Source organism: Globicephala melas, chromosome 9 (genome assembly GCF_963455315.2).
Source record: "Globicephala melas chromosome 9, mGloMel1.2, whole genome shotgun sequence".
Taxonomy (NCBI): Eukaryota; Metazoa; Chordata; class Mammalia; order Artiodactyla; family Delphinidae; genus Globicephala; species Globicephala melas.
The window spans coordinates 98,034,367-98,054,898 of record NC_083322.1 but is presented as its reverse complement, the minus strand read 5'-3'; the positions used below and the strand labels follow the sequence as shown (position 1 = coordinate 98,054,898).

The 20,532-nt window shown below is 54.4% G+C and overlaps 1 protein-coding gene across 4 annotated transcripts in view; it reads left to right on the top strand.

The window, feature by feature from the left end:
* TNS3 (tensin 3) overlaps positions 1–20,532 on the top strand; it is a 332,998-nt gene that overhangs the window by 249,032 nt on the left and 63,434 nt on the right. For all 4 annotated transcript variants that reach the window (XM_060304905.1, XM_030871279.2, XM_030871276.2 and 1 more), the window contains exon 17: positions 9,277–10,536. In XM_060304905.1, the coding sequence (XP_060160888.1) occupies positions 9,277–10,536 (1,260 nt within the window). The remainder of the gene's footprint in view (positions 1–9,276; positions 10,537–20,532) is intronic.

Below are 20,532 nucleotides of genomic sequence, written 5' to 3'. Positions count from 1 at the left end.
GACGTCGGCCAAGCCTGGGTGTTTCTCCTGATTGTGAAGGTTCTGCAGCCTCCACAGGCCCCCAAGGGAAGAGGCATCCCTGGGACACTTCCAAAGCCACCTGCAGCTCTGAGGGTCACTGACCCCGCCCAGCCCAGCCTCCTGCCCTGGGCCCGTCCCCCTTCCAGCTGCTTTGCTCTGTGGCAGTGCTCGCCAGGCCTCAGAGACTGGGACCTCAGATGCCCCCTCTGCCTGCACACCACACAGCAGGCACTGAGATGCTCGCCTGCTTCTCGACGTCTTGCAGGGCTGGGCCAGTGCCAGGGCCCATTCTCAAAATTGAAAGCTGGGCAGTTTGTCGCCGGTTCCACAGCTGGTCAGTCAGAGCCGCTGCAGCAGGTCTGGGAGAAACGGTCTCTAACCACTAGGGTGAGGGTCCCGAGATGTGCAGAGGTAAGGAAGGCCCCTGGGTGTGCTTTGGAAGATCCGCCCATGTGGCTGTCATCCTGCCTCTGAGCCCTGTGGAACGGGGCACAGTTCCCACGACCGCGCGGCTTCAGCAGAGGCGAGTTTGTGGTGAGCCCACTGAGACGATGCAGAGGCCCTCGGCGTCACTCAGCTAGCTTACTGCTACCGCTTTTGTCCTCGTGGTTATTGGTCCCAGAGGAAGCTGAGAAGCCGAGCAGATCACGTGGCTCGAACAATGTTTTACAGCTGGTGAGAGCTGGAGGTGGGCTGCTTGGCCGGCCGGAGGGCCGCGCTGTGCAGTTTGGGTTATAGAACCTTCAGGTAGGTTTTGTAAAATTCCATCTTTTACTTTAGGTCTCTATTAAAAAGCAATGCTTCGGGCTTCCCTGGTGGCGCAGTGGTTGAGAGTCCACCTGCCGACGCAGGGGACACGGGTTCGTGCCCCGGTCCGGGAAGATCCCGCATGCCGCGGAGCGGCTGGGCCCGTGAGCCATGGCCACTGAGCCTGCACATCCGGAGCCTGTGCTCCGCAATGGGAGAGGCCACAGCAGTGAGAGGCCCGCGTACCGCAAAAAAAAAAAAAAAAAAAGCAATGCTTCAACATAATTCCGAAGTGTAAGGTCAGTCAGGCTGAGTCAAGAATACTCATTAACGGGACAGCACGAGGCATTCTTATCATTCCCCAGGCTCTGGGCTGGAGGGAACACGGACAGGAACCCTGAATCACCAGGACAACTGTGGGGATGGGCAGGGACAGTGTTCACCCAGTGCCCACCTGTGCTTTTCCCTTTGTGTTTGGTCTCACCGAGTCGCCATGGTGATCCTGGGGCAAACCTCATCAGACACCTGTTGCCTGGCAACTTTTCCAATAAGGGAAGTGAAGCACAGAGAGGTTGAGTAACTCACCCAAGGTCACACAGCTGCGGGGAGGATTTTTAATTAGGATTCACACCCAGGTGGATTATGCCAGAAAGTCCAGAAGGGGACTGAGGATGTGCACATAAATCACTCCAGTGAAAAAGTTAAAACAAGCTCTATGGCCACAAGGGGGGCACGAAGGGACCCTGACAACTGTCCTGAAGAGGAGAGAGCTCTCACCATCTCAGGGAGTCTAGGAGGAGGAAGGAAGGTCCTGGAAGAGAGGGAGAAAGTGGAGGAATTCAAGGCGGCGGCGGCGGGAGCAGAGAGAAAAGGAGATGGGGGGCAGGAGGGGGCAGGCGGACACAGTGCATGGGGGGTGGCCCATTGCACTGTGAGCCTCATTTCTGTCTTGATTTCATGACCTTTTTAAAAATCGAGGTGTAATTTATTGAGTTGGCCAGGAAGTTCGTTTGGGTTTTTTGTAGCATGGAGACACCCGAACAAAGTTTTTGGCCAACCCAATACATACATAGAGTAAAGTTCACTCTGGTTACCGTGCATCTAGGGGTTTGACTTCCTATCCTGCAGCTCCCACCACAGCTAAGACAAAGAACACGTCTGTCACCCCAATCATCCCTGGTGGCCCTTTGTAGCAGCCTCCCTGCCGCGAGCCCAGTGCCTGCCCCCGATCTCTTCCCTCAGGATGTCCGTGGAAGCCTCTGGAGTCCGGCTGCTCACTCAGTGCTTTGGGTGTAGTTGCAGGTGATGGCATCATTTGTCTTTCTTTCTTCTCAGACACTTTTCCCGGGAAGCCCGCGGCTGGTAGACTCATGGCGTCTGGTATTGGGACATTTTGATGGGGTCAGTTGGTTTAGCTGAGTGGCCTCGAGTAGTGAGTGAGCCGATTGGAGGGGCGAGCTGGAGGTGGTCCATGCGGGACCGGCCGCAGGAGGCGGGAGTGACCGACTGCTCAGCAGTCTGCACCCGGAGACGCAGCCTGTCTCCTGCTGAGTCAGCGTGGGCGGGGAGCCTTCCCTTTATCAGGGCTCCCAAGGGGCTGTGGGTGCGGTAGGCAGGGACCAAGTGGTGTACCCGGGAACAGCTCATTCATTGTAAGGACAGAAACGCGCAGCCTGCCATGGCTCCTGCTGCTGTAGCCTAGGAAACAGACATAACACTGCCATCATCAACCCGGCAGCCTCAAAACACAGGATCCTGTCCCGACAGTGCACCATTTCGGGAGTTAGGGAGGAATACAGAGTGCTTAAGTAGTTTCTAAGGAGTGTTTGTGTGTGTGTTTGTAAAAAGAAAACATTTAGGGAAATTCCTTTCCAAAATTAAGTTGTTAATTTCACATTAAAGTGGTTGGTCAGGTTTAGAATTCCAGTGTTTTAAAAAAACAGAAAGCATGGATTTGGGAGTAGGGCAGAGGTAGGTTTGAATTCCAGATGATCTATTCAGTAGCCTTTTATTATCTTAAATATTAGCATAACCTCTCTGAGCCTCTGTTTTCTCATCTATACGATGGGCTTGTCGATTACCGCCTCACAGGATTGCTTTGGGAATTAAGTGCGGTCCATCCCTGGAGCGTGACAGCGTCCTGGCACATAAGAGGTGCTTAAACAGAGCCTTTGTCTTTAGAGTGTCAGCCCCGTTGCAGGAGACGGCTTTCCTGCCTTCTCTCTTTCTCTGATGATAGAAATAACGATTCCTTGCAGCCTCACCTGAGAGCAGCTGTTCCCGGATGCATCCCTTCTTGCAGTCCTGCTCTCTCTTTCTGCCTCTGCTAACCCGTCAGATGCCGTGAAGTGTGCCTGCCGCCCTCCGTATCTTGACCCTCTCCCTGTTCCCCAGGCTGGTTCATCCCAGCATGTCGTCGGGACTCTACTGAGTATTCCATTTCAATCTCCACAAACAACTCACTAGCAGCCGTGGCGAGTGCTCAGTAAACTCGTGCGACTGTTCCTGGAGAGGAGTTTTCTGTTTTTCTCTGTTGAAGACTTGCAAGGAGGATCCTGTTAGCTCTTTCGAAATGAAAAGTTGCTTTTCAAGCAAACCTTTCACAAAAGTAAAACATAAGATGCGTAGAGTGAGTATATAGAAGAAAGAAAGATTTCAGCGAGCTTAACGAAGCCCTCAGGTTTGCTCTTTTGTTTGAAATGGATTTTTTGTGTTGGCCTCAGGCCCAGGGGACAGCTGAACTGACTGCAGATCAGTTCTACGCCTTCTTGGTAGCCGAGTGGTTGGTGCTCGGGTGGCGGTGGAGCTGAGATGCTGCCTTCCCTTTGGCTAATTCTTCACACACCTGTGAGCACATACCTGTGAGCACAGGTGGGCATCGGTTAATCTGCGTTCAGCCAGGATGAGAAGGAATGTTTTCGTTTTTTAGGTCTGCCTCATTTTCTTTGCTTACTTTTGAAATATTTGGGGGGTGTCTCTTTTCCTTCTTGTGAGATAGCCCCGTTTCAAAAGTCGGGTGGGAACGGGCAGGGAACCGGCCCACGGTAGCAGAGCAGGGGCGGGGAGTCCGTGCTTCGGCTTCTGCCCTTTAACGAGGCAAGAATGTCCACTGGCTCTTCTCTTTCTTCTGGTTCTTTTCCAGATGGGAACCTTCCTGGTGTGTCATTCAGCGGAAGCGATCAGAGCCGTAGTTAACATTTGTTTGATTTTTAACTAGGCCCCCGGATGCAGGGAAATCATTACCAGAAAACTCACAGGCCTCCTTTTGGAAGGGGCCCTGGGTTCTGGTCGGTGGGGCAGGGATGGCGGGAAGGGACAGGACACAGAGCAAGTGGTTGATCCTGCACTGGCACAGGCAAAGGCTCTTGTCCTGCACCTGCAGTGGAAAAGCTGGGGGTCCTGGGCGGGTCGCATCTCTACCTGGAGATTGGGGTCTTCATCTGCAGAATGAGGATTCATTCAGTTCCCCCAAACTCCCCTTGAGCTGGAAGCACAAAGTTAAAATGGGTCATTTAAATCTACAAAAGGATGCAAGGGGCGGATGAAGTGAATGCCTTCCAGACGTCTTCTGCTGGCCCCGCGCTCACCCCAGCTTTGATAGCACTCTGAGCTCCGAGATGGAGCTGAGCTTCATACCCACAAGCCTCCTTCACCCCAGGGGTCCCACCTCCTTTCCCCTGGGAGCCCTTGGTGGTGGCAGTGGGACCCCAGCCGTGCCAGGGATCACAGAGGGAGTTTGGCTCTATCGGTTCTCTGAAAATTACTTTCTGCATCACTTTTCCAAGTCTGAATTAAAAGGGGCACTGTACCATCAATTAAGTCAGGGTGTCCTTAGAGACTGAGCAAAGTTTTGGGGGGCTTCATACACCAAGGCTGGGGCTTGCGTCTCACTTTCCATGGAGGGTTTGGCAGTCAGTCAGTCGTGCAGTGACCCCCTCCCCCACGCCCCCCAGATAACTTTTGTCCCTGGCTGTGATTCTGTTTTCATTGCTCTCACCCTGCAGTTTTCACATGGGGTCTCAGAAAACAAAACACCAGCCCCGTAGGCAAGGTCGCCCTTCTCTAGATGTGGTTTAGAGGCGGGCCATGAGTAGGTGGGTGCACCCCGCCCATCCCTGCAGCTGTGGGGACGAACCTGCTTGGGAAGGTCCATCTTAATGGCAGGAGGATGGAGGAGACGGGAAACAGCAAAGATGCGGTGCCATTGTTATGCACCTACTGTATGCCAGGGCTCTGTCTTGCCCTCTTCACACCCGCAGTCCTGTGGCTGCACAGGTAGTGCTCAGACGTCCCTCGGACCTTTGCCCCTCTGCCTGCACACTGGGTCACAATTAGGTTTGCACCTTTTGTTTTCTTTGACATTTTGGAATCCACTCGTTGACTTCGGCGTCTTTCCAGTCGGGTTGCATTTGAAGGCCCACTCGCTGGGGCTGTGCGGTCTACCTGGGGGAGAGGTGGTTATGACGTCTGGGGAGCGGAGGCCCTGGGGCTGCAGGTGGCCAAGGGCTATGGGCACTTCTACCTTCAGAAGGTTGCTTAGTTATTTTTAGTCTTTTAACCAGCTAAGGCAGCTGAACATCTTTCCAAAATAGCTCCCCAGGCTTTGTCCTGTGAGAACAAGCCAGAGCATTCAGTCTGTCAGTAGTCGCTGCCCACTGGGTGCCAGGGGCTGGTTCCTAATGCTGGGGACACCACAGGGAGCAAAAAACAAACCCTGCCCTCCTGGAGCCCACATTCTTGTGGGGGAGACAGTCTGCAGTAGGTCTGAAGGTAGGTGTGTGCCACAGACAAACACCCAGCAGGCAGAGAACGGCACGAGCAAAGGCCCTGGGGCAGGGGAGTGCCTGCTGTGGTCTGGGAGCAGCAAGGTGGACAGGGAAGAAATGAGCACAGTCAGGGAATGCCAGGCCTTGTCCACCTTGGAAGGGGCTTTTAATAATTATGGCTACCCTCAGGACTTCCCTGGTGGCGCAGTGGTTAAGAATCCGCCTGCCAGTGCAGGGGACACGGGTTTGAGCCCTGGTTCGGGAAGATCCCACATGTCGCGGAGCAACTGAGCCCATGCGCCGCAACTACTGAGCCTGCGCTCTAGAGCCTGCGAGCCACAACTACTGAAGCCCACTTGCCTAGAGCCCGTGCTCCGCAGCAAGAGAAGCCACCGCAATGAGAAGCCCGTGTACTGCAACGAAGAGTAGCCCCCGCTCACCGCAACTAGAGAAAGCCCGCGCGCAGCAACAAAGACCCAACGCAGCCAAAAATAAAATAAATAAATACATAAAATTAAAAAAAAAGATAATTATGGCTACCCATCTCAGGAGCCTAGGTCCTGGGTTCTTTATATATGTTCTCTAATTCTTATAAGTGCATTGAAAGATAAGACTAATTATTCCCTTTTATAAGGGAAGAATCAGGGGATCGAACAGTCTAAATGTCCTGACCAGGAAAGTACAGAGTAAATGCAGAACAGGAGTCCATCTCCGGGTGCAGGGAAACTCAGTCCGAGTCCTTTTGCACAGAGTGCAGGGCAGCGACAGCGGGTACCGGAGGCCCCTTTTCCTCCTCACCCCAAGTCTGACTCCCACACTCCCCGGGATCACAAAGCATGGGTGCAGTAGGGTGTCTCTGGAGGCCCCTGGACAGCCCCCCAGAGGCCCTGTGCCTTTGGGAAGATTTGAGCTCCTACAAAGTGATTCAGAAGTTTGGGCGAGTCTGACTTTGAGGATTCTCGGAGATGGTTCGTATCCTTTTCCTATAGATATACCATTTACCGGACATTTTCTGACATAGACAGTCACCCGTGTGTGTGGTAGGGCGTTTAGCAAAGGGTCTGCGGTGGTGTCTCGCCACCCCCCCCCCACCCCGAGCAGCTCTGAGAGCCCATGAGACCAAGGCCGAAGTGCCCAGCGCCCGGCCTCGCACAGAGCCAGTGTTTAGTCCGTGGCAAGCGGGCTGTTTTTTAATGCGTCTATTATCATTTTAAGATTTCTGCTGCTAATAAAAATAATAAGAATGGGATTACTCGTAGCTCGCAGCCAAGGGGAAATGTCCTGTTCCGTTTCCTGCAGGCCCTATGGACTGTCCCTCACGTGGGGTCGCCACGGGGTTCTACTCAAAATGATTAACGGGCACTGCGTGAATTTAAATCAGAAGAATCTTTGTACAGCTGCTTCTTGGCTTCCTTGTTTCCCCTTAACTCATTGCGCCAGTCCGTTTTCATTTAGATTCAGGGAGAAGGACTTGAGTCATGGACGCATGGACATCTGTTTCTAGAAATCCCCACTGGCTGGCTGTGTGCTGGTCGTCTGGCCTGGCCTCCCCTCCGCTCTGGTGGGGCTGGGATTCTTACAGAGGGGAGTGTGCTCTCCTGCTCTCTCTGCAGAATAGAAGGGAAACACCTGTTTCCCCAGGTCTTGCCTTAGTTGAGTTTTCCTGGCCACAGAGGGTCTCCCACAGAAGCCACGTTAGAAGGCTAGAAGGGCTAGAAGGACACTCATCTGTGTGCTGTGACTTTCAGTGCCCGTGTTTGAGCTTCATGTAGAGCACAGCCAAACCCTTGTTGTGCAGCTGGGCCGACACAGGGTTGGTGGCCCCAGACCGGGCTGGGGTAGAGCCAGGACTTGAACTGGTGTCTGTTTGACGCTCCAGCTCCCGCTTCACCCACGGGCCGTTCTGCGTGAGCCCAGCAGCGTCCTAAGCGTGATGACCTAGTGGCTCACACATGGGTTGATTCTGCACTTCCACGGTTGTAGGGGTGACGTTTGCAGGTGCCCTGTAACTTGGGGGCGCTCATTCCGCGGTCCTTGTGTGCAAAGCTGGGTGCAGCAGGTCCTCCCCCTGGCACCTTTGGGTCACTCGCTGACCCCACGCAGAGCATCATGACCGAGTGCTACCTCTGTGAGCAGGGCCCCGGGCGGCCAAGGGCTCCCAGGCTGCAGAGCCGGAGAGCATGGGTTCTGGTCCCACCTGGGCTTCCCCTTGACCTTGGGCAAGTTACTGATGCTCTTTCAGCATCAATTCTTTTTCTTTAGAAGGGGAATATGCTAGAAGGTTAGAGGAAATGTGCTGAGTGCACACCCCGTGATAGGTGCTCTGTGGTCACCAGCTGTCATTGACACCTGCCCCAATTACCCCGCAGCTGCATCCAGCTCCTGCCTCTGACTTAGATGCTCACGTCACCAGTTGCCTGCCTTGAAGACTTGGTTTATTTACCGTATTTTATGTATCATTTCTCCCCCCAGCCCTCCCCTCCAGGCGCTGCGTTAAGGTGAGGGTCGCTGAGATTCATACCGGCCTGCACTCCGGTGTTTGGTTGCCATCCCCCATCACTTCTAGCCCCGCTTCTTCCTCTCGGGCACAGTTGAGATAAGAAGGAAGCCGGGCTCGCATGTGCTCTCAGCACAGCACCCCCAGATACCCCACAGATCTCTGTCCTGGTGTGTCACCCCGGTGTTTTTTTAAAAAAGCCGGAAGCTGCTGATGGTGGACTGCACGCAGCCCACCAGGGCCAGAGCCGAGCCGGGTCCCTCCAGAGCGGCTCCAGGCCCGGTTGCTGCCGGCATGCAGTGGCTCCCAGGACCCCAGACAGCGTGGGTCAAGCCCTCTGCAGCTCCGTTATTGTGGTGGTATGCCGGCAATTTCACAGTTGGGCAAACAGGGAGGCAGAGGAGGATGGAGCGGGAGGGAGGTGCTGACCTCAAGCTCTCTTGTGCTGTTGGGTGCCCTCCCGGCTCTTTGCTGTGAGCCAGGGAGTGGTGACTGCCGCAGCCAGGACTAATAGGAGCGCTCTTCCCGTCTGCCTCTGAGGCCTCATTTTGTTTTCTCGGCCGTCCTGACGCGTGGAGATCAGTGCTTCCCCTTCTGTGTTCTGAGGTCCTGCCGTGTCTTTATCAGCACCTCCTTGGCCCAGAGATGCTGCCCTAACGGGGAGGCAGGGCTGGGACGAGTCCTGTGTTTTCTCTTTTCGTTGAGTCGCATATTTAGGTTTCAGAGGATCTCAGAAGGTTGAGGACGGCAGGCTCCTAAATCAGATGTCCCGCTTCCCAAGGACTGTCACCCGCATCCCTGGAGGCCGCTTCATAGATGCTGACAGAAGCTCTCTCCTGTCACAGGCGCCACCCATCCTTGAGTCTTAGAGATTTGTGGGCAGCGCCGTGTTCAGCTTTCAAACTAAGGACGCCATCAACAGTGAGCCCTCGAGGCAAGACGAGTCCAGTGTGGAGAGGCCCAGAGGTTCTCTAACTGACCGTTCTCTTTGCATAAAAATGTAGAAGCAATTCAGGGCCTGAAAATGTTTGATTATTCAGTGTTTTTCGTTGGCGTTTGCTTCGCAGGAGTGTGTGTAGAATTGGGGGACCCTAGAGGCATCTTTGGCCCTGATTGTTCTAAGTTGTCTGCTGTGAATCCGTTTATTTGTTCCGACAGAAATATAGGCCTGTTCCAAGAGTGCGAAGCCCCTTTCCGTCCTTGACTTACAGTCCATCTCTCCGTCTCTCCTTTTCTCCCCACCAGTGGTGCACACGCAGGGCCCTGTGGATGGCAGCCTTTATGCCAAGGTGGGAAAGAAGAGCACCTCGGATTCCAGTGTCCCAGGTGGGTCCCCCGCTGTCCCGGCCGCCAGCAGCCCAGACCACAGCGACCACACCCTGTCTGTCAGCAGTGACTCGGGCCACTCCACGGCCTCGGTGAGGACCGACAGGACCGAGGAGCACCTGGCTCCGGGACCCAAGAGGGGCCTGAGCCCCCAAGAAAAGGCCGAGCTGGATCAGCTGCTCAGTGGCTTTGGTCTCGAAGATTCTGGAAGCCCCCTCAAGGACATGAGTGATGCCTGCAGCAAGCACAGCGGGACCCGCCACGTCGTGCCGGCCCAGGTCCACGTGAACGGAGACAGCACGCCCAAGGACCGCGAGACGGACATCCTGGACGACGAGATGCCCAGCCACGACCTGCACAGTGTGGACAGCATCGGGACCCTCTCCTCCTCCGAGGGCCACCAGTCAGCCCACCTGGGCCCCTTCACCTGCCACCAGAGCAGCCAGAACTCCCTCCTGTCTGATGGATGCAGCAGCGCCGCTGGCGACGATCAGCACGGCGCTCTTGCCCCCGATCTGGGCCTCGCCGTGGAGCCCCCGTACGAGCGCGAGCAGGCTTTCGGGAGCCGCGAGCCCAAGCCGCCGCAGCCTGTGCTCAGGAAGCCCTCCGTGCCCGCCCCGACGCAGGCCTACGGGCAGAGCAGCTACTCCACGCAGACCTGGGTGCGCCAGCAGCAGATGGTGGCCGCTCACCAGTACGGCTTCACCCCCGACGGGGAGGCCAGGCTCGGCGGCCGCGGCACCGCTGACGGTTCCGGCCTGGTGCAGACCCAGCCTAGGGTCCCGCTCACCCCTACCCGGGGGACCAGCAGCAGAGTGGCCGTCCAGAGGGGCATAGGCCCCGGGCCACATCCCCCCGACACGCAGAGACCCCCTCCCGGCAAAGCAGCGCTCAAACCCAGGATTCCAGATGTCAGAGTCGTGAATGGTACTGGCCCGGAGCTGAGCACAGACCCTTCCCCTGGCTCACCCACCCTGGACATCGACCAGTCCATCGAGCAGCTCAACAGGCTGATCTTGGAGCTGGACCCCACCTTTGAGCCCATCCCCACCCACGTGAACATGCTGGGTAGCCAGGCCAACGGCCCCGCAGCCCCAGACGGTGTGGGAGGTGGGCTGCGGGCGAGTGGCCGCCTGCAGGACACGGGAGAAGGCCCTGGCAGGGCCCCCGCGAGGCAAGGTGAGCCGCTGTTCCGTGGGATGCATGCTTGCCCGGGTCTGGGTTTTGCAGAATGGGGATTCATGGAAGAGCGCCGGGCTCGACGCAGGGTCCGGGGGAGGGGAATGAGGAGGACGGTTGGGGCCCTGGGCACAGCCTCATGGGGACAGGCAGGTAACCGTGCACTCCAGGTACCGAAGATGTCTCCTGGCTGGCCACGCAGGGGACGGGAAGGCTGTCCGTGGGGCAGCAGCCTGCGAGCTGGAGAGCCAGGGCCATGGGGGTGGCTGGAGGCGGGCAGTGGCAGGGATGCCAGAGGGGCAGGTTCCGGAGAGTCGGGGCCGAGAGGCGCGGCGGGAATCCCGGCCACCAGGCCCGGCTGCAGGGTCGCGGGCCCTGAGGGCATCCCTGTGGGCACCCTGCAGCTCTGGGGGCTGTCCTGGGTAGGAGGTGGGCACTGTGCAGGCTCTCCCCCTTAGGGCACGGCTGTGCAAGACCAGGGCCAGGCCTTCCTGCCCACCTGCGAGACCCGGGAAGGCTGGGGGTAGCTGTGGCGGACAGAGGTGGCCTCTGGGTGTACGGCTGAGTGGACGTGGGGCAGGGAGTTGGGATCCGGCCTGTGACAGGCTCTCCACGTTGGTGAAGCAGAGGCTGTGGGCCCCGGAGAGCTGGCCAGGGCGGCCTGGGAGGGTGCCCCGCAGGCCGGGGGCACTGGGACAGAGGTGGGGTGTCCGGGTCAAGGAATGGAGTGTCCATCTAGAAGCTTCCACACAGAGGAGGCGGATGGGGCCAAGGCAGACGTCCAAGCCTGCTGGGGTCTGGGGGAGGTGTGGCGCTGCAAGGACCCAGAGGTCACCTCGGGGCTGAGAGTGAGGCCAGGCCCTCCCGCGTCGGCGTGTTGGCGTGCGTCCACCTCTGGGGCAGCAGCTGGTTCCCTAAAAGTAAAGACAGGAGGGGTGACAGAGCTCTGTCGCCTCCCCCTACTCCCGGGTCTGACCCTGAGTGCCGAGCCAGGATAATGATGGGGCAGGGGTGCCGCTCTTCCCACAGGCATTGTTCTCGGGGCTCTTTCATCTTCTTAGGCCCCTCGGCTACAGGGGCGGATCCTGTCTTACAGTTGAGTTTCCAGAGGTGTCAGGAAGTGGCCTGCCCAAGGTCACATAGGTCATTCGCAGTAGAGCAGGATTCAGCCCCTGTGGCTGCACCCAGAGGCCCTGCCCGCTTTGCAGTCAGATGGAGTGGATTTCAGACCCCCCCCCCCCAACCTCCGGGGTCCAGATGGCCTGGGTTACCTGAGCTTTGCAGACCTTGGTCCTGCTTAGCTGTGCATTTGGCTGACTGTGTGGCTTTGGGTTAAGGATGTAGTCTCTGAATTTCTGTTCGCTCTCTCTGTTAAAAGAAACCCTATCACGTACCCGGCTGGTGGAAGTGCAGGACGTGCTCGTCCGCACGCCCCTGTAGGGTACCTGGATCATAAGTATGTGGCATCCCCTCTTCCCGGAGTACCTGTGCCCCTGGGTGTAAGTAACTTGGAGCTCGACGGAGCTGGAAGAGCCTCCTGGGAGCAGATTATCAGACTTTACCCTGTAGCCGTAGGACAACGGTAGTAATAGCAGCATCTAAATAGTTGGAAGGATTTGGATGTATGAATTCATGGAATCAGACACATTCAGGAGATGCTGAGTTTAAAAAAGGTTTCAGGGGCTTCCCTGGTGGCGCAGTGGTTGAGAATCTGCCTGCTAATGCCGGGGACACGGGTTCGAGCCCTGGTCTGGGAGATTCCCACATACCGCGGAGCGACCGGGCCCGTGAGCCACAGCTACTGAGCCTGTGCGTCTGAAGCCTGTGCTCCGCAACAAGAGAGGCCGTGATAGTGAGAGGCCCGCGCACCGCGATGAAGAGTGGCCCCCGCTTGCCACAACTAGAGAAAGCCCTCGCACAGAAACGAAGACCCAACACAGCAAAAATAAATAAATAAATTTATAAACTCCTACCCCCAACGTCTTCTTTCAAAAAAAAAAAAAAAAGGTTTCATTGGGAACAAAGCTATCTTCACCCTGTCTCTTATCTCACCAAACCTACTTAAAAGAAATTGCTTGGAAAAATTAAAACCAGAAACCTTTTTTTTGGATTAAAACCTCCTTTGAGATTTGGAAGCAGTTGGAGGCAGCTGAGTGTATAGGGGGAAAAGGATTCCAAGGCTCAGGTTACAGTCTGACAGCCTCCTTTAGTTCATTTGTTTTCCAGTTGATGGAACTCAGTCCCTAGTGACAACTTCTCCTTTATTCTTGTAGCAATAAAACATAGAGCCTGGGATGTTAGAAAGTCTCTTCATTTCCTCCACCCTTTCGTTAGCTATTCTTAAATTACCTGATAAACTCATCGCTGTAATTATTGGAATATTAATTTTAGATCTTTTCTAGTTCCTTGTCTTATAAAAATAATGACATTTTTTAAATTAAAGGACTTGAATATTTCAACAGACCCGTAAAATTCAGCACGTTAGGTTATTAATTATGCAAATTCAGTTAGAGTGTTTATTAATCCATTCATGTTTGATAGGAACCTCGGGCTTTTGCCGGTTTTCTTTTATACTTTTAAAACTATGGTGATGTCAGTGGATTAGGTATAAGCAATGTGTGTGCTAATCTTCTGACACCTTTCTGAAATTTGCACGTGAGCTTCTGGTAGGAGGCCTGAGCAGCGATGAGCACCTGCCGGCGGGGCAGCTCATAGCTCACAGCACGAGGACTGGCCTTCTGACCCGGAGCTTGGCTTTCAACTCCAGAGTCAGCTCCTGTTTTAGGAGAGTGCCAAGCCGGGAAGTGTAGTGCCTTTGAGACTTGCACTACGTTGATGAAAAGGATCTGGACGGTGTAAAGGGTTCTCAGAACAGCCTGCATGCAGACTTCTGGCTCTCATTCCGGGACATCTTGTATCGATAGAAATCCCATCAAAAGAATGTGCATGTCTGTAGCTTTCGGCCACTTGAATTGAGGTGGAGAGAGAACTTCCTTCCCTCCCTGGCTGGTATAGAGGACACTGGAGCCCATTTGATTTTAATATTTAAATGTCAGTATTTACACCTCTAGGTTGCAAAAAGCTAGATCAGCCAGCAGCAGAAAAAAAAAATCACTGGATGGCATGGAAAGTCATAAAAGTGTACCACTAACCAACTGATTCTGAGTTGTGGAACATTCCAGAAGGTTTGGGGATGCTGGAACCCTGTGCTTGGAAGATGTCACACATCCATCCCCTAGGTGGGGGAGGCCAGGGCTGCCGAGCTGAGCTGGTCCACATGTGGCTCTCGGTTCTGCCGTGCTGAGTAGGAAGGGGACGATGAATCTGAAAGGCTCCATGACATTCCCAGGATGGTGGCTGTCATGCCCCAGATGCATTGTCCCATGTCTGTGTGCCTGAGGCTCAGCCCTATCGATGTGGGGCAGTATCTGGCCAGAGTGGCCTCACGTCTTGCACACAAATGGGAAGTAGGCCGGAAAGTTCCAAGACGCTGTATCTTCTACGGGAGACCCTCCCTGGCCTGCCTTCCATCTTGCCCCCAGATGCTGACTGCCGCACAGTGTCTTAATTCTGGCTGTAAATAAAGGTGTGTCGCAGAGACCTCAGCACCCTGAAGTTACTGAAATCCTTCACTCTTTGCAGATCATGTCCTGACTATGAGAAAGACCACCACTTATCTGGTGGTGGAGAGTTGGGAATGGTATTACCTGGAGCTCCTTCTGGGGCCTGCTGCATGTCCTGCACAGCTCCCGTTGCACCAGCTCTGCAGGCAGCAGCATGCCCACTGTGGCTCTGGTTATTTCTGAGATGAAAATTATTTGTGAAGGCTAAGCATCTTCTGAGAAAGTCTGCTTGCTATCAGCACAATAATAATACTGGTGAGGATGGTGGTGGTGGTAGGGATAATGATGGTGGTGATGGTGATGATGGTGGTGAGGGTGATGGTGATGATGATGATGGTGGTGATGGTGATGATGATGGTGATGGTGGTGATGGTGGTGATGGTGATGATGGTGGTGATGGTGATGATGGTGATGATGATGGTGGTGATGGCGATGATGGTGGTGAGGGTGATGGTGATGATGATGATGGCGGTGGTGATGGTGGTGATGGTGGTCATGGTGATGATGATGATGGTGGTCATGGTGATGATGATGGTCGTGATGGTGATGGTGATGGTGATGATGATGGTGGTGATGGTGGTGATGGTGATGATGGCGGTGATGGTGGTGATGGTGATGATGGTGGTGAGGGTGATGGTGATGATGATGGTGGTGGTGATGGTGATGATGATGATGGTGGTCATGGTCATGATGATGGTGGTGGTGGTGATGATGGTGGTGATGGTGATGATGGTGGTGATGGTGATGGTGGTGGTGATGATGATGATGGTGGTGATGGTGATGGTAAAGATGATAGTGACCACTGCCACACAGCTCCTGCCCTGTTCTAGGCGCTATGTTGAAGCTTGTCTGCATCACGCCTGACCTACATGCCCACTATAATGTGTAAACAGCGTCCATCTGTCTCACTATGCATCTCATGGCTGAGCCCTTATTCCACTAAACTCAGTTTTTGCCACCAGATCAAAACCCCTGGAGGGCAGTGCCAGTGACTTACTCATTTTGTTTCCTGACACGTGGAATGTTTGTAAATAGAGGGGATCTGGTGTTGGTGGAAATGCAGGTGACCCTCCAAAGACCCATGTGTCTCTGCTGAATTGGCACGGGGACCTTAGCGAGGTTTATCATGGGCAGTGTAGGGAGCCAGTCCCCACCCAGAGGCGAGAGTGGCCCCTCAGAGGTGGGGTCTCAGAAAGCCCTGGGAGACCTTGTAAAATGGGTTGAGATGTGGTGGCGTTTCACTCCCCGTAGGCGCTCAGCACCTCTGCAGCTCCCCTGCTCTGGGCTGACACCAGACCGTGCTTCAGCCACAGCCCGTCTGAGCGCTGCTGTGGCCTCATGCCGCCCCAGCCCCCAGGTCGCCCAGCTGCACTGCAGCCCTGCTCAACAGTGGGTTTCTTGGATCACATTTTTTAAATGAGGGGAGATTTCAACTGATAGTACCCAAGCAACAAAAGAAATGACTCAATCTGTGAAGTTTATGAATCCATGGATGGCAGGAAGCCAGCTCTGTTCTCCTCATACCTATGGGCTCCTTGTTTCCTGTTGTCAAAATATTTTATTCATGGTACATCAACCCCCAACCCACAATTGTCGGACCCTGGCAGACCCCGTGTTCTGCTTGCAGATGGCACTAGGACACTGTGCCAGGGCTCCCCATGTGCTTCTGCAGACAGACAGACATCCCTGCATGAGTGCTCCTGGCAGAGAGCTCATTTATGCTGAAGGAAATTCACAATATATCAACTTTCAGTAATTGATAGTGGAAAGCCTGTCAGTTTAAATTATATGTTAAAGGGGCTTCCCTGGTGGCGCAGTGGTTAAGAATCTGCCTGCCAATGCAGGGGACACAGGTTCGTGCCCTGGTCCGGGAAGATCCCACATGCCGCGGAGCATCTAAGCCCGTGTGCCGTAACTACTGAGCCCTCACGCCTGGAGCCCGTGCTCCGCAACAAGAGAAGCCACCGCAGTGAGAAGCCCGCGCACCGCAACGAAGAGTAGCCCCTGCTCGCCGCAACTAGAGAAAACCCGTGCAGCAGCAATGAAGACCCAGTGCGGCCAAAAATAAATACAAATCAACAAATTTTTTTAAAAAAGGCACATTATAAATCTGAGAGTTGATGAATCAGTTCCTTTCGCTGCAGTGACCCTCACCACACAAACAGGCAGATTCGGGTGCCCCACGTGGTCACCTTGACGGACATCTTCCGACGTCCCTGAAAGGCCTGGAGTTGTGGCCTCTCCTGCCTGCTCTGAACTGCCTGGGCCAGCCTGCAGCTGTGGTTCTCAACCCCTCAAGCCCATGGTCCTGTTCTTAGAACATCTGTTTTCTGATGCCATCTTCACTACCCTGAAATCAGTCATAGCTGATGCAAACTACTTAAACACATAATTTAAAAAAACCTATGTAACACCCTAACACTCGTGTTAAAGGATAAATAAAAAGAAAGCAATTTAAAATAAAACAACATGCATCTCAAGGTGAAAACCCTTGGGCAGGCCAGCCTAGGAAACAGAAATCACCCCCTCAGATCTTTTTTATTGGGGAAAAATGCACCTAATGTAAAATTTACCATTTTAATCATTTAAAAATGTACAATTAAGTGGCATTAAGTACCTTCACAGTGTTGTACAACCATTACCACTGTCTAGCTCCAGAGCACTTTTGTTATTTCAAAAGGAAATCTGTACCCATGGTCAGTCACCCCCATTCCACATTCCCCCAGCCCCTGGCAGCCCCTAATCTGTTATCTGTCTCTAGGGATTTGCCTCTTCTGGACATTTCACATAAATGGAATTGTATGGCCTTTTGAATCGGGCCTCTTTCACTCAGCATAAGGTTTTGCAGGCTTAAGGCTGAGTGATATTCAACTGCATGGACAGCCCACACTGCGCTTATCCAGTCATCTCTGGATGGTGACCTTTTGGTGGTTGTGAATAGAGCTGCTGTGAACGTTCACGTGCAAGTATTCGTTTGAACCCCTGTTTTCAGTTCTTTGGGGTAATACCCAGGAGTGGAACTGCTGGGCCACGTGGCAATTCTTTTGTTACCTTGCCGAGGAGCTGCCCCCTCAGATGTTTGAAAATCCGCTTTGGAGACCCCTGGAGGCCAGTAGTGACCTTGCCTTCTGGTTGCTGTGCGGCTTTTTACATCTGTGCTTTATATAACAAGCTTACTTTGAGTAAAACATGAGCGTAGGGCTTCACTGGTGGCGCAGTGGTTGAGAGTCCGCCTGCCGATGCAGGGGACACGGGTTCGTGCCCCGGTCCGGAAGGATCCCACATGCCGCGGAGCGGCTGGGCCCGTGAGCCATGGCCGTTGAGCCTGTGCATCCGGAGCCTGTGCTCTGCAACGGGAGAGGCCACGACAGTGAGAGGCCCGCGTACAGCAAAAACAAACAAACAAAAAAACCAAAAAAAACCATGAGCGTATTCCTGAAATTTCTTATAGTAGAAGGGTATCCTTCCTAGCTTTTTGGACACAATCATTTCCTTTTAAATATGTCATTCTAGAGGAAATGCTACCACCTAACCAAGCACTTTGGAGTTCCCCAGTGGAAAGGGTTTTCACTTTTGCAATCCAAAAGGTAGGCTTTTTTTTTTTTTTTTTTTTTTTTTTTTTTGCGCGGTACGCGGGCCTCTCACTGCTGCAGCCCCTCCCATTGCGGCGCACAGGCTCCGGACGCGCAGGCTTAGCGGCCATGGCTCACGGGCCCAGCCGCTCCGCGGCACGTGGGATCTTCCCGGACCAGGGCACGAACCCGCATCCCCTGCATCGGCAGGCGGACTCTCAACCACTGCGCCACCAGGGAAACCCAAAAGGTAGGCTCTTTTACTTGGCCTCTTGGTGTGCTTTTGCTGGAGCCCGCTCTCGTTCCTGTACGCTTTCCTAAGGCTCTGGGGTCGGTCGGGTCAGAGAGGGCACCCCAGAACCACTGCTCCTGCCGAGGTCTTCAACATCATTCTGCACTCTGACTAGGGATTTCCAACAGACGTCACCCAGCTTTTCAAGAATATACCCTGCCGGTGAATCAATCCCTATTTCAGCTTAAGGGAGGAAAATCTCCTTAAGTCATCCTGGGAACATTTAAGCTGGGAAGAGTGTTTGGGCTTTTTGTTGTCGTTTTCCGTTTTCCACTCTCTCTCTAGAGGATGCACATGTTTATTTGAATGAGCTGAAGTCAGGAGGCCTCAGACTAACTCTGGAGCCAAGTAATCCAAATGAATCCTTGGTGATTGTTTTTGCTCCTGGGAATTCGAGGAAGTTTCCAGAACCCATCCGTGCAAGCCTTGATGATGCAGGCTTCATTCTTATACAACCGTATAAAGATAAATAAATAGCTTAAGAGTGCTTCAGCTTGCAGTGGCCCAGATAGAAGATGAAGGTCATGTTCTAGGAGCTCATGAGTTTCCACCTGCTTGTCAGAGCAGGCGTTTGCCGCCTGGCTGCACAGTGCACTCACCCGGGAACTTGACAAAACGCAGGTGCTGAGAGTGTCCACGCAGCTTCCGCCTCCGAAAGGCCTGGTTGAATTGGCCTGGGTCGTGGCTCGGGGGGTCAGAATTCTTCTAAATGCTCCCCACTTGTGTAACTCCAGTGTGAATCCAGGGTTGAGACCAGCCCTGGTTCTCGAGCTTGTCTGTGTATTGGAAACGTGGGAGTTTAAAAAAAATGCTGATGCCTGGGCCTCACTCCCGCGGGTTGTGACTTCACAGGTAAGGGGTGAGGCCCGAGAGTCGCATTTTTAGTGTGATTCTGGTGTGCGGCCCCGTTTGAGAATCACTGTTTCACATTTGTGTTTCATCCTGGGCCTGTGTCCCAATCACCTGGAGGCTGACCCACTGTTTGGTGAGGCAGGAGAACTTCCCCCTGCTGTAGAGCTTCAAGGACAGGCGGGTATCCTGTGCCAGAGGTCTGGGCAGTGACTCCCTGTGCTGGCCCTGCCGCAGGTGCAAGCTTTATTTGGGCAGGCAGAGTGGGTGCTGTGACCCTGCCTCACTGCTTCTCAAGTTCCTCTTTAAGTAGGATCAGATAGTCGACCGGATAAATCTGAATATGCCCTAGCACAGCGCAAGGAAAATACAGGTGTGCTCTGAGTTACCTACGACCATGTGTCTGCACTCTGTTACATAATTGGGAGTTCACTGTATTTCGGTGCAGAGTAGCCAAGGGGCTCCTGGCTTTGTAAAATCCAGTTTTCTAGTATTTTTACAGTTTTCTAGTTGTCCGAGAAAGTCGCCGCTTGCACCTCTGTTGGATCAGGGGTAAATTGGTGAACACAATGCCACCCACCTCCCGAATTAGGCTGGATTCAGTGCTAGGTGCTGAGTGCTTGACGGGCACCCCGCAGTCTTGGCCTGAAAACCCCACGTCTCCAGGGCTTAGTGGGGGCATCCGGGTGCCCCTGTATGAGGACTGGCCCTCCTGCTCTGTCCTCAGCACCCCTGAACTTTCCCGCACTGACCCCATGCCACTTTCTTGTGGTGGCCCGTGTAAGGTTGCAGTACCCGACCCCGATCTCAGCAGGGCTCCATCCCTACGAGTGGCCTGAATGACCGGACGAGCAAGCCTTGCTTGTCTCTCAGGCTCAGCGAGCTCCTACGTCCCATAGGGAAGCTCAGCCCCACCCCCCAAGCCTGGCTTGGGCTAAGGCAGTGCCTGGAAAAGCTGGATGCCCTCAGGCCCAGCACGTGTCCTTGACCCCAGCTCCACCTGTGAGTAAAGTGAATTGTTAAAATGCTGAGATTTTCAGGTCTTTGGGAGTGGCAGTGAGGGGAACACCTGGGGACACCTGCCCCCCTTTCCAGCCTGGGTAGGTGGGTGCCGAGGCCTGAAGTGCATCGTTCCGGTGACAGGAGGAAAGGAGAGAGGTCCGAAGACCAGCGTAGGGACTGGCCAGGAGTGGGCCGTGTCTGGTTGTGTGGCCATTGCAGACCACGTCACAATGCCACGTGTTGGCGGAAAAAAGCAGACCCCGAGCACGAGACTGGAAGGCAGCATTCTGTACAGGAAGAGCTGCTCCCACACCGACCCTCCACGGGCACCGCGGCCGAGAATGTGAGCGGGGCTCGTGCGGGGACGTGCGGGTCACTGGAGATTGTTGGTAACTCTGTGGTCCTAGGTTGCCACGGTTTCTGCACCGAACCCTACTGCTTCTGTGACTTGGAGGGCGGTGGTGTCCTGGGGCGTTTTCTAGTGGCCGCACCTGGGCCGAGCAGGGCAGGGGCAGGGGCACCGGCTCCAGCTGCCTTTTGCCTGAGGAAGGCCCGTGGGAGGGGGCAGTTTGCCGAGCCACCTGCAGGGTCCCAGCCGGCACAGGCACAGGGCTTTAGTGCAGCGACTCTTTCCTGCTTTCATTCAATCTCCCGTTTC